General features: G+C 39.3%; 1 protein-coding gene across 5 annotated transcripts in view; it reads right to left on the bottom strand.

The window, feature by feature from the left end:
• Positions 1 to 1,976: 1,976 nt before the first annotated feature.
• The window catches only part of lypla1 (lysophospholipase 1), a 93,017-nt gene continuing 77,724 nt past the window's right edge, over positions 1,977 to 17,269 (bottom strand). For 3 of the 5 annotated variants that reach the window (XM_043688339.1, XM_043688337.1, XM_043688341.1), the window contains exons 7-9: positions 14,970 to 15,071; positions 5,833 to 6,009; positions 1,977 to 4,146 (exon numbers count right to left, since the gene is read on the bottom strand). In XM_043688339.1, coding sequence (XP_043544274.1) covers positions 4,093 to 4,146; positions 5,833 to 6,009; positions 14,970 to 15,071 — 333 coding nt within the window. In that variant the 3' untranslated portion in view covers positions 1,977 to 4,092. The remainder of the gene's footprint in view (positions 4,147 to 5,832; positions 6,010 to 14,969; positions 15,072 to 17,269) is intronic. The other 2 variants (XM_043688340.1, XM_043688338.1) reach the window with 1 other exon arrangement.

Raw genomic sequence — 17,269 nt, forward strand, 5'->3', positions numbered from 1 at the left:
AACCCTACCTAAATAATCTTGTTAAATGAACAAATGAACACTCTACTCCTTTATTGGACCTACCTTTTCCCTCATTATCTTTTACCTTTAATCTACTTGTAAAGCAACTTATGATCTTCCTTTATTTTACCTGCCAATATCTTTTCATAACCAATTTTAGCTCTCCTAACCTCACTTTTAAAATTCCCTCTTGTATATTCTATATTCTTTGAGGGCTTCTGTTTTGAGCCCTTTGAGTCATAAGCCTCCCCTTTTTTTCTCTCAATTCAATGATGTACACCCAGTGATATCCAGGGTTCACAGGATTTGATGGTCCCAACGTTTTCTTTATTGGAACACAATGGCCCTGTATTATCCATATTTCCTCTTGAATACATCCCACTGTTAGATTAGCTTACTTACAGTGTGGAAACAGGCCCTTCGGCCCAACAAGTTCACACCGACCCGCCAAAGTGTAACCCACCCAGACCCATTCCCCTACATTTACCCCTTCACCTAACACTATAGGCAATTTAACATGGCCAATTCACCCAACATGCACATTTTTGGATTGTGGGTGGAAACCCACACAGACACGGGAGAATGTGCAAACTCCACATGGACAGTTGCCTGAGGCGGGAACTGAACCCGGGTCTCTGGCGCTGTGAGGCAGCAGTGCTAACCACTGTGCTACCGATTTTCTGGGACAATTTCCCTAAAATCAGCTGTCAGTCCACACTGGCAAAATCTGATCTGATCAAAATCAGCCAATTGGGAACTTTGATTTTAGGCCCAGCCATACCCTAAACCATAGCAGTCTTGAATCTAGCAGAGTTAGGACCACTGTCTGCAAAATGCTCTCCCACTAATTCTTCAACCACTTGCCCAACTCTTACTGAAAATCTCCAGGATCACCCCCTCTTTGAAAGGCTATCTTGGATGCATTTCAAAAATTCTGCTCCCTTCACACCTTGCACAAACTGACATCACCTTTTAATGCTGGGGAAGTTGAAATCCCTTATCATTGCCCGATTACTTCCTTGAAATGTGTCTGCATACTTGCTCTTCTCTTTCTCATGGACGGTTCATGAGCCTAGAGCACACTCGCAATGTGATTGCTTATTTTCAGTTTTTAAAATTTACCAATATAGTTTCATTTGAGGACTTCAAATGTCATCCATCCTTACTGCTATAATAGATTGCCTAATCAAAATTGCAACACCACCTCCTCTTTTACCAAAGACCCTGTATCCTGGAATATTTAACTACCAGTTCTGTACCTCTTTTAATGATGTCTCAGTGATAGCAATGACATATCTTCATATTTTACCTTGATTCTCAGACTCCTAACATTAAATAAATATCATACAACTTTGCTAAGTTCACTTGTGCATTAACTGCCCTGTAATGTCTATGCCTTACTGATGCATTCGCTGTCACTTTAATCTTGGCTATTCAGCTTTCCTTTCTGAACATTGTCTGGATCCCACCTCCCTTGCCAAATTAGTTTAAACCATCCCCACCAGCACGTGCAAACCTCCCTGCAAGGATGCTGGTCCTATTCTTGCATGAAAATCTATGATCCAGATCGATGGTTAATGCATTTCTAGTACTTCCATGATCTCAAAGTGGCTTTTTATTCCAGATACATTGATTAAGTTTGAAGTTCTCAATTGCGGGCATGAGATTTGAACTGGTCTCGGGATCATTCACATTAGGATGGAGATCCAGGCTGCGAATTGCTGGTCCAGATATATAGCCATATATGTTACACAGAGTTCAATTAAGGCAAAAGAGCAAATAAGATAAACAAATCCGAATAACAGAAATGAGCAACCCACTAACCATGATTGGGATTCAGGACAAAGCCCTTAACAAGCTCATCCTCATTATATTTTAGTTTCCAAAAATTGAGTAATTTCAGACTAACAAAATTCTTCTGATGGAGAGTTACTTGATTAAGTGTAGAAAATCAAAACACACAATCCAGGAGTTAATTATAGTCTTATCAACAGGTGGTTTTATTTTTAAAATTTTTCATTCTCTGAAATTATTATATGCACCAAAAATGGTACACATTCATCGGAAATCTTGAGAAATGTACGTGAATCAAGTGCCTCACAGTTTATTGTACAACAGGATTCATCTATCCATGAATTTAGTTAACAAAAGATTTTCACTTCAGTTTTAACCTGGGTATTAGGTACAGTTCATAGAATTATGAATACATTACCAAATAACTTTTGAGACTGCACAATCAACATTTTTTCAATTCTGACACCATTTAAATATTCCAAAAAATTTTCTCACGTAGTCAAACAAAGTAAGAGGCTGAATATTCCCTCCCTGGGAGGTGGCAAAAAGGGGAAATAATTGGAGGAGTTGGTCCTGGACAGAAACTGACCCTTTTCTTTTGATCTCGCTAATTAAATTCTGGACAACTCTGGGAAAGTCCAAGGACAACCTTCTGATCCTGCCACCAATTAATACCCTTAAGTACACTTAAGGACCTCAACTTGCCACTTCCAGACTCAGGAAACCATGGACATGGGTGTGTGTTGTGTGGGAGTGTATGTGAGTGACAGACAGTGGCCTACCATTGCTCCAACTATCTGTCCACCCACTCTGCACACACTCACATACACCCCTTGCCTTCTCCACCATGGGTCAAGGATCAGCAGACTTTGGGATCCAAAGTTATTGGTCTCTGATTGGCCAGTAATTTCAGTTACCATAGATCACCAGGGTCAATGCCTGTGATTCACTGAAAAACTCACCATGCTCATTTGTTAATAAGCTGTGAACAATCTAATAAATTTTCACAGCAGTGGGAATAGTATTTTAAGTCACTTCAGATACTTGTCCCCATGCAGAGAAATGGGAAATTCCACCCATAATTTAGTTCTGAAATATTTCAACCTTGCATGTATATCACATTTATTTTGAAGAGGTGTTTTACCTGGTTTTCTATGGTCAATTAATACAATTTTTTTAAAAGCACACAATTCCTGTACAAAAGCTGTTTTTTCCAAAAATAAATTAAACATTGTACCAGTGATAATCACAAACTTAAATTTAGACACTTCTGTTAAATCATGTCACATTAGTTTGAGAATTGTGAAGCACGTTTGTATCTGAAAGTTGTTTGCAATCTTGGATTGTAGCACACAAACTGCATGTCACATCTAAATGAAATCAATACTAAGTTAGTTGGTTTAAAAATGTAATGCTTAAACATTAGGTAAATTTCACATCATACAAAAAGTAAATAAAAATACACTAGCGAATTCACCATTGCAACATTTGCTCATGTCTAACTGGAATATGAAAGTTATCCCTGCACAGTTTTGTCCTTTAGATTTACGGAAATGTACACACTTTCATTTGTTTCTTAAATTGATACATTGTATTAGACTAAGTAATGTTATGTTAAAGAAGATGCAATCATCAAATGATAAAATGCTGCACTTTGTTTCATGCTTAACTTTGACAGCACCACTTTTCAACAGATCACTTAATGTTTTTCATAATGTTTTGTTTAGAAACTACTGTTGAAAAGTGTATTTAAGTGTACTGTTCTAAGATATATATTAAGATTCAACTATCACAATTTTGAAGTAAGCACCCTTAATTATCAATTATGACTTTTATTTGATTTTCTATATCAGTGTTTGCTATGTTCAGATTTCAGCTAATGACAATCTTTTTTGGGAGCTTGTAGTTTCTTGTACTTTTTTTCATATATTGATACAGACACCATTATCACAGTCAAGGCAAAAATAATCACAACGTGAACAAATGCAAAAGCAAACTATACTTGGGCACAGTAAAGATTAGGGTGCTCAAACATCTGAACATGAGCAGCTTAAACATTTCCAGCATTTACTGCAGTGTTAAGCATTTAGAAACTGTAGCACGCAGCATCCATCTCATCGTAATATTCAAAAGTTTCCTTGTGAAAATTACAGAATGTAAATGTGAAAATTACAATGTAAATAGTGAAAAAATGTGCAAGTATTAAAATGTATGACTGATATAGTTAATGAAAAGGATTAGGGTCTATCATGATCAGATGCTGGTGCAGCTTCTTAGACCATCAGAAGCATTTTTCTATTAGTTGATTGGAGGTAGATGCTTTTCAATGAATTGTTTGACGTCCATCATTTCCTGTTATAAAACAAAAGGTTATTAAAATTGGTGCATCATAAATAGGGGACAGACAGGGAGGACAGACAAGGCAGACAGACAGGTGAGAAAGAATGCTTAGAATACCTGCATTCAGAATGGTGACATTTGGGTTCCATTAGGAATACCAGCAATAGATTTTTTTTAGATTAGATTCCCTAGAGTGTGGAAACAGGCCCTTCAGCCCAACAACTCCACACCGACCCTCCGAAGAGTAACTCACCCAGACCCGTTTCCCTCTGACTAATGCACCTATGGGCAATTTAACATGGCCAATTCAACTGAACTGCACATCTTTGAATTGAGGAAACCGGAGCACCCAGAGGAAACCCAGGCAGACACAGGGAGAACGTGCAAACTCCACACAGGCAATCACCCGAGGCTGGAATCGAACCTGGGACCCTGATACTGTGAGGCAGCAGTGCTAACCACTGAGGCACCCACAGTGTGTTCTCGAAATCCATTCAACACAAACTATGAGCCATAAAAGGCAGCAAACAGTTGAATGGCTTCTTCACATCGTGATGAAGCTAAAACATCCCTGGAATTTTGGTGCGAACAAACTGCCCTAGCTCCCTGACTTGTACCATTCCTAGTTCAAGCAACCATGTGAAGATAAACCCCTTTACAGAAACCCTGCAGCCAATTTGACAGAGCCATAGAGATGCACAGCATGGACACAAACCCTTTGATCCAACTCATCCATGCCGACCAGATATCCTGTGTGTGCAAGTACTCATTGCCACAGACATGAGTAAATATGACTACTTAAATGAATCCTTAATTAGCTTCATAAATATGAATGAAGACTAATTTTCATTGGCAAGACACTAGTAGTATTGTCACCTGACTGTTAATCCAGAGACCCAGGTAACGACCTGGGGACTCAGGTTCGAATCCTACCATGGTAGATGGTGAAATTTGAATTCAATGAACTTCTAGAATAAAGAGTCTAAATAATGACCATGAATCCATTGCCAACTGTTGGAAAAACTTTTGGTTCACTAATGTCCTTTAGGGAATGAAACTGCCATCCTTACCTGGTCTAGCCTACATGTCACAGCAGACTCACAGCAATGTGATTAACTCTTAACTGCCATCTGATCTTGCCGAAGCACCCACATGTGAATGAATTTTTAAAAAATGTATTTTTTTTTTTTACAAAATGCCATTAAAAATTATAGTTGCAAAGTACATTGCCTACCTATCCACAGATAGTATTGTATTAGGATAGCCAACCAACGCCCAAGACTCTACCACTACTCTAGACCACAATTAATGTGGCACAGACCAAACAACAATTTGTAACCTTTCTAGCTCAACTTTTGTATCAGGCAGATAACATATTTAATCATTGAGCCATTGGGCGCTCACTTTTTTTGAGACATTAGGGTCAAATAAAGGGTAATAAAACAAAATAAAAGTTCTCATTTCAATAAATGCCTTTAACACAGTTTCAAGTAGAAATTAACAAAAGCTCAATCCTGTCTTTTTAATAGCTAGAAGATTTTAGCGCATTGGAATATTGTTCCTGTACATATATAAATTGTAACACTTGAGTCACTATTATAACCACCAACAAATTCATTATATCCTATTAAACATTAAATGTTGACGTTTTCAGGAATAGATTTTACTTCTAATATTTCAAGATATATAATTACTGACCTGGGGACAAGAACCATGCATCATGCCTTCGTAGGACTTGAAAATAACATTATCTGGATTGATGATGGTTTTCAATTTTTCAGCAGTGAAAGCACCGAATGCTAGAGGCACAATAGGATCAGCTTCTCCGTGACACTGAAGAGCACGGATATCTTTGTTTGGACTGTTAGCAGCTGCCTTAGGGGAAAAAAAATTGCAACAACTTGTATGATCTGTCTCCATCCACAGCTTAATAGAAATAGCAATAAAAGAACATTAGAAGTTGTGCATCGAGATTTACAGAAATTAGTTTCAGAAAAACTTAATGCTACTCTTGTCTTCTTCAAATTAGACTTCTGTTGAGTAAAAGAAGTGCTTAATCTGATTATTAGTTGAAAACATTTAAGTCTAATTTAACCTTTCTACAAGTGGAAGACAAAGAATCAAGGGCTCAAATTTGGAGTTATACAATAAAAAAAAACTATAACAGTATTTTCCTTGGGTTAATGCTGACTATCTGCTACAGTGTAAAATTATTAGTATTCTCATTTCAAGTACACAAAATTCTATTATGTTGTTCCAACACAGGTGAAGAAATCTCAGCAGAGGTTTGCCAAATTATTTTAAAAATGTTAGCAAGGAACATGGTTTACACTAAGATTTTGCCTGCCAAGTTATTTGAAAAATAAAGGCCACAATTATTTACAACTACATATCAATATTGAAAAGTTTTAGGTAAAAAATTTCATTGACATTAGCAACATAAATTCCTTCAACTTCAAATATTCGTTAGGAATATTACCTAGTCACTGGTTTATAAACCAAGCATGATGATTAATTGGATAGTATGGAAACAGACAGTAATATCACATGCAAATTTTAAAATCAGAAACAGAAACAACAGAAAAGAAAAAGGATGTTATCCTCAAGAATACTCCCAAATATACAACATTGTTGAAATCTAAACCTCAGATGCATCATAGTTATTAAGCGCTCTTCACCTTAATATGTTGAAAATATTCTGAAATATGTCGACAATGACACATTTCTAAATGATTAGGTTAAACAACAAGAATGAAATTAGAAAAAGAGGTTGTGAAATTTTCAAATATTAACCAGCATGGATACCCTTTTCTGAAGTAAACTTAATGTTCTGAGTGTAAAATATATATTGAAAATAGGTGCTTCCAATCTTAAAAGCATATATTGAATAAATTGCAAGTCTGAAGAAATGGTTATATTTTCCAAAACAAATTTTGCAATTTTCAAATTTGAAGGAACACAGTTATTCCTTCTCTTTTGCCAAACTTTCACTGCCAATAATATCTGCATCGAGATGTCTACCATGTTGAGCATTGGTCAGTCATCTAACCAGAAATCTCAACTTCCTATACAGGAGAAGAATTGTTATCATGTGCTCAATGGTTAAATAAAACAAAAGGTGATAAATTGTATACAGCATGCTTAGCTGATAGGATTTAAAAATATCAAACTTTCATTAGTTTTACTCAAAATAGCTATTTCACACTGCAGCAAATTACAAGATATTCATTATTCGAATAACTTTCCAATAATAGAAATTGGCACAAGGAAAAGTAGGATTCAATTAAAGTGAAACAAAAATGACTTCATAAACAAACTATTCCACACAGTTTCAAACAAGTTGAATAAAAGCAGTTAGTGTTCCCAGCACTCTTGTATAATGGATTAACTTCTCATTCTACATTCTGATGCACTAAAGCACATGCTGTGTTAGGTGCATTTCATTCTTCTTTAATAGCATTAAGATAATGAATAAAACTAGTTGCAATCTAATTTGTAGCATTTCATGAGATAGGAGACAAAGCAAAAGTATTACTTTTAATTTTATGTAATATTTAGCAATGTTTATTATTCAATTATCTTTATAATGGTGAAATAACATTACTTGCTACTATAATCTACAACAAAGTGGAAATTCTTGGAGTACAAACTTGTATAATTTCTGTTGTGACTATCTACAATACCCCGTCTCAAACACAAACAAGGGAGTCCGAGGTTATTTGGGATTGGCAGGAATGTAGAGTTGAGGTTACAATCAAATCAATTATGATCTATTGTTGATCTTATTAATTATTAAAATAAGACATTTCCTATTTTAAAATATGCCAACATTTATATTTGTATGTAGAGTTATAGAGTCATAGAGATGTACAGCATGGAAACGGACCCTTCAGTCCGACCCGTCCATGCCGACCAGATATCCCAACCCAATCTAGTCCCACCTGCCAGCGCCCGGCCCATATCCCTCCAAACCCTTCCTATTCATTTTATTTTTAATTTATTCACAGGATGCGGGTGTCAGTGGCCAGGCCAGCCATTTTGTACTCATCTCCAACTTCATTAAGTGTCAACCAAATGCTGTAGATCTGGAGTGACATGTAGGCCAGACCAGATAAGGATGGCAGTTTCTTTCTCTAAAGTGAACCAGATGGGTTTGTCCTTATGATTGGCAACGGTTTCATTGTCATCATTCGATGAATTCCAGATATTTATTGAATTCAAATTCCACCAGCTGCCATAGCAGGATTCAAATCACCCTCTCCAGAAATATTACCTGGGTCTCTGGATTAAGTGTATAGCAATAATACCACTAGGCCATCATCTCCCATTTAACATAATGAAATGTACCTTGGTGCTTAACAGTGGCACTACATCAAAGTCAAATGACCAAAAGTTTGGGTAAAGAAGTAGGTTTTCACAAGTGCCATAAAAGGAGGCAGGCAAGATAAAGAGGCAAAAGGAGCAGCAAAGGAACAAAAGATCCTAGAACCCAACTGAAGGCACAGCTGACTGGAATGCACAAAAAGCCAGAACGAAAGGAGGGTGATATCTCAGAGTTCACAGAATCATATAGTACAGAAGAGACCCTTCAGCCCATCAAATTTGTACTACCAAAGAAACTACCTAAACTCATTCCAATGTTTCTGTACGAGACTGATATGACATTTCAAGTGCCTATCATTCAAGGCTATCCAAGTGCTTTTTAAAGGTTGTGAGGTTTCCCACCCCAACCACACACTCAGGTAGTGCATTCCAGAACCCATTATACTCTAGGTGAAAAAGGTTTTCCTTAAACCTCTTCTAAATTTCCTGCTTTTCATTTTAGATTTATGCCCCCTTATTACTGACCCTTCAACTAAGGGGAACAACTGTTTTCTACTCAAATTGTCCATACCCCTAAATCAGGTTCCTCCCCCACATTTTCTAATCCAGCCTTCCTTCTTTGCTGAAATGCTCCATCCCAAGTAGCATCCTGATGAATCTCCTTTGCACCTCCCCCAGTGCAATAATTTCCTTCTTATAGTGTGGTGACCAGAGTATTCTAACTGTGGCCTTACTAAAGTTCTGTAACATGACCTCCTTGCTCTTATAATCTATATCACAAGTCATAAAGGCAAGTGTATGCTTTCTTAATGACTTAATAACCTGTCCTACAACCTCAGGGGCCTATGGGCAAGCACCCCAAGCTCTGTTCCTCCAAGATTGCTAGTGTCTTGCCATTCATTGAGTACTCGTTCCCTCTTCCAAAATGCATCACCTCACTTTGATCAAAGTTAAATTCCATCTGCCACTGATCTGCTTATCTGACCATTGTTTGTTTATATCTTCCTGTAACCTAAAACACCTTCTACAGAACCAAAAACAAAAATTGCTGGAAAAATTCAGCAGATCTGGCAGCATCTGCGGAGAGAAAGCAGGTTCAGGTTCAGTGATCCTTCTTCAGAACTGGTGGTAGCTAGGAAATGTTTGGTATTTAATGTATAAGATGGAGTGGAGGGAGGTAGTAGGTATAAACAATAGGTGGAGATAGAGCCCAAAGAGAGAGAAAAACAGTTGGACAGATGAGGACTTGGGTAAAGGTCAGTCTGGGATTATGAATAGCTGCTGATGGGAACTATTACTAACTGATAATTAGTTGTGAGCAGTTAACAGTCTATGTGATGACAAGGCCTGGGGTATGGGGGGTGGTGTAAGGACAGCAGGGGTGGTGCTCAAGCCCTAGAACTGTTGAACTCAATAGTCCAGAAGTCCAATGAATTCCCAAGTGGAAAATGAAGTGCTGTTCTTCTAGCTTGTGCCACGCACTGGAGCACAGCAGCAAGCCTGAGACAGAGATGCTGGCCAGGGAACACTGTTGACGTGGCAGGCAACTGGAAGCTTCGGGTCTTTTTTTGTGGACAGAACGTAGGTGATTTGCAAAGCAGTCACAGTCTGTGCTTTGTTTCCTCAATGTAGGAGGCCACATTGTGAGCAGCAGGTAGGTAAACTAGACTGAGCAAAGTGAAGGTAAAGTGCACTGCTCCACCTGGAAGGTGTGTTTGGGGTCTTGGATGGTGAGAAGGGAGAAAGTAAAATAGGCAGGTGCTACACCTTCTGGAAAAGCTGCTGTGGGGGTGCTGGGAGTAGAGGAAGAGTGGAATAGGATGTCCCAGAGGAAACTATTCCTGTGCAAGGCTGGCTAGGGAGGAGAGGGGCACGTGTCTGGTGATAGCATCCTGCTGGAGGTAGCAGAAATAGTGGCTAATGATCCTATGGATGTGGATGGTGGTGGGATGTCAGGTGAAGACAAGGGAGACTCTTATCACTATTGTGGGAGGGAAGAGAGGGGGTGAGGGCTGAAGTGCAGGTGATGGGTCAGACTGAGGACCCTGTCAATCATGCTGCTGGGGACTCCTTGGTTGAGGAAGGGGGTAGACATTTCAGAGGCCCCCTTGTTGAAGTTGGCATCATCAGAACTAATGTGACAGAGACAGAGACAGAGTACCTGGGAGAGTGGAAGATTCTTTACAGGAAGCAAGACCTGAGGATGTATAGTCAAGATAACCATGCAAGTCGATAGGTTTGTACTGGATATTGGTGGTCTGTCCATTCTCAGAAATTAAACCAGATGTTGAGGAAGGGATGGGACACTCAGACATGGATGAGATGAAGGCGAGAGCAGGTGGAAATTGGAAACGAAATAGATAAACTTTTCTAATTCCAAATGAGAGGGGGAAGCAGAACTAATGATGTAATCATTATACTGGAGAGTTAGCGTTGTGGGTTGGGGCCAGAATAGGACTGCAGCAAGGAATGTTCCATGCACCCTACAAAAAGACAAGCATAACTGAGACCTAGGCTGGTCCTAGACTTTTGACCTGAAGAAACTGAGAGGAGTTAAAAGAGTACTTGTTCAGAGTAAGGATGAGCTTGGCGAGGAAGAGTATTCTGGTAGATGATGATGGTTCAGGTTTTTTTGTAAAATCAGGAAAAAGCAGACAGCCCTAAGACCATCTCCTGATGTGTGACTGATGTATAAAGGAATTGCTCAATCATGGTAAAGAGGAGGCAGCTGAAGCCTGCAAACCGGAAATTCTGAAAGTGATGCGTCTGAGGAATCACAGTTGTAACTCGGAAAGGGATTAGACAGGGGAAGAAAAATCAAGTCGAGGCAGGAAGAGATACATTCTGAGGCAGGAGCAGGCAGAAACAATAGGTCTGCCCAGGCAGTCCTGATTGCGGATTTTGGGAAGGTGATCAAAGTGGTCTGTGTGGAGTTGGGAGGCAGTGAGCTTGGATGCAGATATGAGCTTACTCACTGTTGGAGGGCACAGGAGGCTAGTGTTCCATGATGGAGTCATGGTTCAGGGAAGATAAGAGAAGCTATCTAAGAGCTGGCACTTAGTGTCTGCAATGCAGAGGTTAGTACACCAGACACCTGCAGCACCACCCTTCATCCTCACTGTCAACCACAAGGCCAATCTGTCATCAGCAAACTTATTATCCCTTCCATATGCTCAACATAATTTAATAACAGGGCTCCAGTCCCACAAACAACTTTCTGCCACCTATCACTAAGCCAATTTTGCCGAGTTACCCTTGACGCCACAAACCTTTACTTGATCAGTTTCTCATGTGGGGCTTTGTCAAAAGGCCTTGCTGAAATCCATATAAACTACATTAACTACCCTAAGCTCATCCGAAAACTTAAGTCATCTTGTCAAAACATTCCAATAGATTTGTTGGACATGACCGCCTATGACAAAGCCATACAGACTATCCCTGATGTCACCTTGCCCAGATGGAGATTAATTTTCTCCTTCACTACTTTTTCCAATAGCTTCCCTCCTAATGAGGTTAGATTCATTGGTCTATCTCTGCCATCCTTCTTGTAAAAGTGGAGCCACATTAGTTGCACTCCAGCACCTTCTATAGCCAGAGATTATTTAAAATTTTGGGTCTGGCCCCAAATGAGTTACTCCCTTATCTCCCAATGCAGCCTGGGGTACAACTCATTCAGACCTGGGGATTTGTCTACTTTTAAATCCAACATGACCTCCAAGACCACCTTATGTCAAACTGCTGATGAACTTCACAGTCCATCTTCAAATTCTGTATTTGCATCCTCTTTCTGGTAAATAAACCGATATGAAGTACTCATTTAACACTCGACCAATGTCCTCTGCCTTCACACACAGATTGCCCCCTTGGTCCCTAACTGACCCTACTCTTTCCCTGGTTACTCTCTCGGATTTATTTGTAGAATAAATTTGAATTCCCTCTAACCTTGCTTGCCAGCATTTTCTCATGACTCCTGTCCTAATTGCTCCAGGTGTCCTTGCACTTCCTATACTTCTCTAGGACCTCTTATTTTGCTACCTTTGTATGCATTGTGTGTGTTTTTTTAAAAAAATCCCTTTTTTATACAGTCTTGAGTATTCATAGACATTTATGATTCTCTGGACTTATTACTCCTAAATTTAACCCTAAAGACAACATGGGGTGGAAGAGTAGCTCAGTAGTTAGCACTGTTGCCTCATTGCACCAGGGACCTGGGTTCAATTCCACCCTTGGGTGACTGCGTGCACCCCATGCAAAACCCTTTTCTGCACCTTCTTTTCCACACTCCTAACAGTGTGACTGCTACTTTTGCATTCCTAAGTTCTACCCACAAAGTCTCATTTGGTGGCCCTTCCAAGAGATCATCCCTCCTTATTGCAGTAATGGATTCCATTTTGGACGGCACGGTGGCACAGTGGTTAGCACTGCTGCCTCACAGCGCCAGAGACCCGGGTTCAATTCCCGCCTCAGGCGACTGACTGTGTGGAGTTTGCACGTTCTCCCCATGTCTGCATGGGTTTCCTCCGGGTGTTCCGGTTTCCTCCCACAGTCCAAAGCTGTGCAGGTCAGGTGAATTGGCCGTGCTAAATTGCCCGTAGTGTTAGGTAAGGGGTACATGTAGGGGTACGCTTCGGTGGGGCGGTGTGGACTTGTTGGGCCGAAGGGCCTGTTTCCACACTAAGTAATCTAATCTAATCTAAATCTAATTATATGTGATACTACCCTCCACTTTACAACTGAGGAAGGGTAATTTGACCCAAAGCATTAACACTGATTTCTCTCCACAGATGCTGCCACACTTGCTGAACTTTTCTAGCAATTTCTATTTTTGTCTCCCCTAACCCACCTGAAGACTGTATAACGAGAATGTTAAAATTGCCATCATCACAGCTCTGTGTCAATCCATGTGCTTAACTCATCTGTCCTACTTCTAATACCCTTAATATTAAATAGAGGCCATCCAGCCTCACCTTACTCCTATCAATAATAACGTGGAAATTAAGACATGGGTGGAGAATTCTAGATGACCCCAAGTTTACAGGAGTTGAATATGGGAGGTCACTTTGGTGTGCTTTGAAATTGTCAAGTTTGGAGGAACTGAAGGCATGGATGACTGTTTTGGTAGATGAGCTGGGATGGGTGAAGTGAACCAATGTTATGCATGTGGAAGATTTTAGTTCTTTACAGTCAACATACTGGACTTAAAACATAGTTTCCCTCTCGACAGATGCTATCAGACCTGATGGAGTTGCTCCAGCTGGGTTTCTAAGAGAAAGTGTGATCACGAAGTCGGAAGGTCATCCCAGAATCAAATGTGACACCAACCTGGCAAACAGGTTGATTTAATCTCAAATTGGTGCCTGGATGAGGGTGGAGTCAGTACCATGGAAACAAAATTTGTAGCAGGGACTGAAAACAATGCTTTTAATCTTCACAATATTTACATGGAAAACATATCTGGTCATCCACTACAATATCAGATAAGTAACTTGATCATTTAGCAACAATAATTTAACTACATTCCCCCTAATTTTCCTTACTCCTGTGTGGACTTCAGGTTCATGTGCAGTGGTGGCTTCCAGAATCTGAAGTCAATGCATCAGCATGACAGACTCTCTAAGCAGCAGGTCAGCTGAAGAAACATTATCATCAAGGGAGATAGTGGTGAGGTGGAGTTGGAGTCAAAGCACATGTAAAAACTAACAGATTCAGATGAGGTTGCCAAAAATGTAGCATATAGAAGAGAAATAGGACAGGATCAATGTTAAACTCTGGTGACACCAGAGGTAAATTGAGGGAGTAGGAAAACAGGAGTGTCTGCTAACACCAACCATATGATAAATTCTGACTACACATGCTCACCTTGAACTTTAAAAACTGAACTTATTGTTTTAGCATTAAAATAAATTCTACTTCAAAATTTTTTCCTTCACTTACATTTTCTTTTCCATTTTATGGGTTTATTAGGTTTCTTTATTTCAATTGTGTTCAGAAATTTCTCTGTTACTTCATATGCTCCTGGACGTCAGCAAAAGCAGCCAGAAAAAACATTGTAAGCGATTATCTGGCTATAATTATATAAATAAGAAGGGAGCATCCAAGGAGCAGGAGAGTCGACATTTTGGACTTAAGCCCTTCATCATGTCTCCCGCTCTTCGAATGCTGCCTAACCTGCTGTGCGTTTCCAGCAGCACACCTTTTGACACTGATCGCCAGCATGTGCAGTCCTCACTTTCTCCTAGGTAAGAAGGGAACCAGGTGAGAGTAGTCCTACTCAGCAGGGTGACAGTGAAAAGATGTTGGAAGAGGATGGTTGTAGACATACAGAGAAGGACAGAAAGATAAGTTCTTGCTTTTTTTCAACAAAGGAGACGTGCTGCTTCTGCAGTGCTAAATATTTCAAGAGTTCAAACTTCTACTTTAGGAGTATGTAGGGTTGAAGATTGCTTTCATTGCAACAACCTTTTGCTGTTTGTTGAATAATCTCATTGAACATCAGTAAGGATTATTAGTACCTCTGGAAAAGAGTTCCGAAGTGGAAGCCAACAGCTAAGGCCAATTACTCCACCAAGTTTCTGATGTGTTGTCAGAGCAGTGTACAATGACAGAGCTCCTCCCTATGGAATAAATTACACCAAGAATTAAGTCACCATTAAACCTCAAATATTTTCCAGCAGAAGCTGTTTTGCTATAGCATTTTCTACTTTCATTAAACAATGCTGGCAAACTATTACTTAGTTGATCTATGCTGTAACAAGGAATAATTCTAATTTTCATGTCAAATTCACATTAGATTTTTAAAAGGTGTTGAATATTAAAACAAATAATTTGTAACAAGATTTCCTTTACATAAACTGGTTACAAACAATATTTCCAAAGGTAGATTATACACGCCTAGTGTAACATGCAACTATATTTTGCTTATTTTACAATGTCAGACTGATGCTCTGGAGAATTCAGAAATTATTTGGTACTATGTGTATAATATTCTCAATTTTAAAACAGTCTTAGGGCATCCCCTGTGTTTTACAACCCCTACCAGAGATGGATTTTCTTGTATATTGAACACTTCCTGTAACACTTTCAACCCAGAAGACATTTCTGTGCAACTAGAAGCTTCTGTAAGAAGGAAAACCTCTAGTCTACAAGGATATCATTCAGAAACAGAGATTCAACCTTGCAATGAACAGATGATACTTACACAGTGCCTCTTACATTAGGGGAAAAAAATTCAACACGATTCAGAGGTGTAATCAACACCGTACTGCATTAAAAGCAAATTAGGGGAAATGCAACATGCCAGAAGCTTTGCAAATTTGCACTGCATGATTGAAAATGTTAATTCAGAGGTCATTTTAAAGTGGGCTCTGGACATGGATGAGTTAAGAGAGAAAATTTCAGTACATGGGAATCTTGGTGCACAATCTAGAGTTGAAGGAACAGCCAAGTTTTGGAAAACATTGCAAAATCCTGTGAACATATCATCATCTTCAAAACTAGTGCCTATTATTTTCAGAACTTTATATTTGAAATCCTGTAAAATAGTTGAAATCCGTTCACAGTATTAAACAGGTCTCAAAGTCACAAATGACACCCAGTAAATTCCTTTTCAACTTGTCTGTAGTGTTATGTACCAAGCCAGATCCCTCAGAACATTTCAATAATGTAGCCCGGACCCTAACCTTGCTGCTTGTTTTAAAGTGGATATTCTAGGAGTGATGCAGCTGGCCCAACCACTTAATTTTAAACAAAACAGAATTTATTTGCAAGATTACCAAATGAAACAGAAATGAAAGAGAACTGAATATAGAATAACACCCTATCTGAAAACCTAACAATTACCCCAACTTAATGAAGCTGTTCCAAATTCCTGCAACAGTCACCATAAACATCCTTCAGCACAAAAGATAAAATCAAGCTCTTACAGGAGAGATATCAGAGAAAGGGAGGATCAGCATGGACCCGCTTCTTTCGGTCTTGCTTGCTAAAATCAAACCAGACCAAACCAGAGTAAAAACTAAGCTGGAAGAACTGGCCACTCCCCTTTCAATGCACAAGTGCTTTTCTTTTAAAACTTGAAAGCCTTTTTTCCTGCGGCATATATAAACAAATTGGCCCTAAAAACCTGTTGGAAACTCTGCATTTGTGACCAGTCTGAAAAGAAATACAAGGATGATGTAACCCTGTTAAAGGAGCACCATCATCGCATCTCCCCCTTTAAAAAAAGCATCTACATACAAAGATGGCTTCCTTTTAAAACCTCAATCTTAAATTGTTAGTGCACTACAACACACAAATACATTACATTGACAATAATCAAGCAAACATGCACTACTACATTTTGTTTCAGCCTGTTTCACTCCTGCCACCAAACACCTCCATTTCTCATTCAAGTCTCAACAATGTGTCAGCAACACATTTCCTCACCCTGCCACATGCACAATTTTCAATTTTAAATAGCTATAACAACAAGCTCCATCTAAACAGTCTGGAATTTTTGTCATTAAATATCTCCACAAATTTCAATGGGTCACGATCAGTGTATATAGAGTCATAGAGATGTACAGCATGGAAACAGACCCTTCGGTCCAACCTGTCCACACCGACCATATATCCCAACACAACCTAGTCCCACCTGCCAGCACCCGGCCCATATCCCTCCAAACCCTTCCTATTCATATACCCATCCAAATGCCTCTTAAATGTTGTAATTGTACCAGCCTCCACCACTTCCTCTGGCAGCTCATTCCATACACGTATCACTCTCTGCGTGAAAAAGGTGCCCCTTGGGTCTCTTTTATATCTTTCCCCTATC

This window comes from Chiloscyllium plagiosum, chromosome 4 (assembly GCF_004010195.1).
Source record: "Chiloscyllium plagiosum isolate BGI_BamShark_2017 chromosome 4, ASM401019v2, whole genome shotgun sequence".
NCBI classification, from domain to species: domain Eukaryota; kingdom Metazoa; phylum Chordata; class Chondrichthyes; order Orectolobiformes; family Hemiscylliidae; genus Chiloscyllium; species Chiloscyllium plagiosum.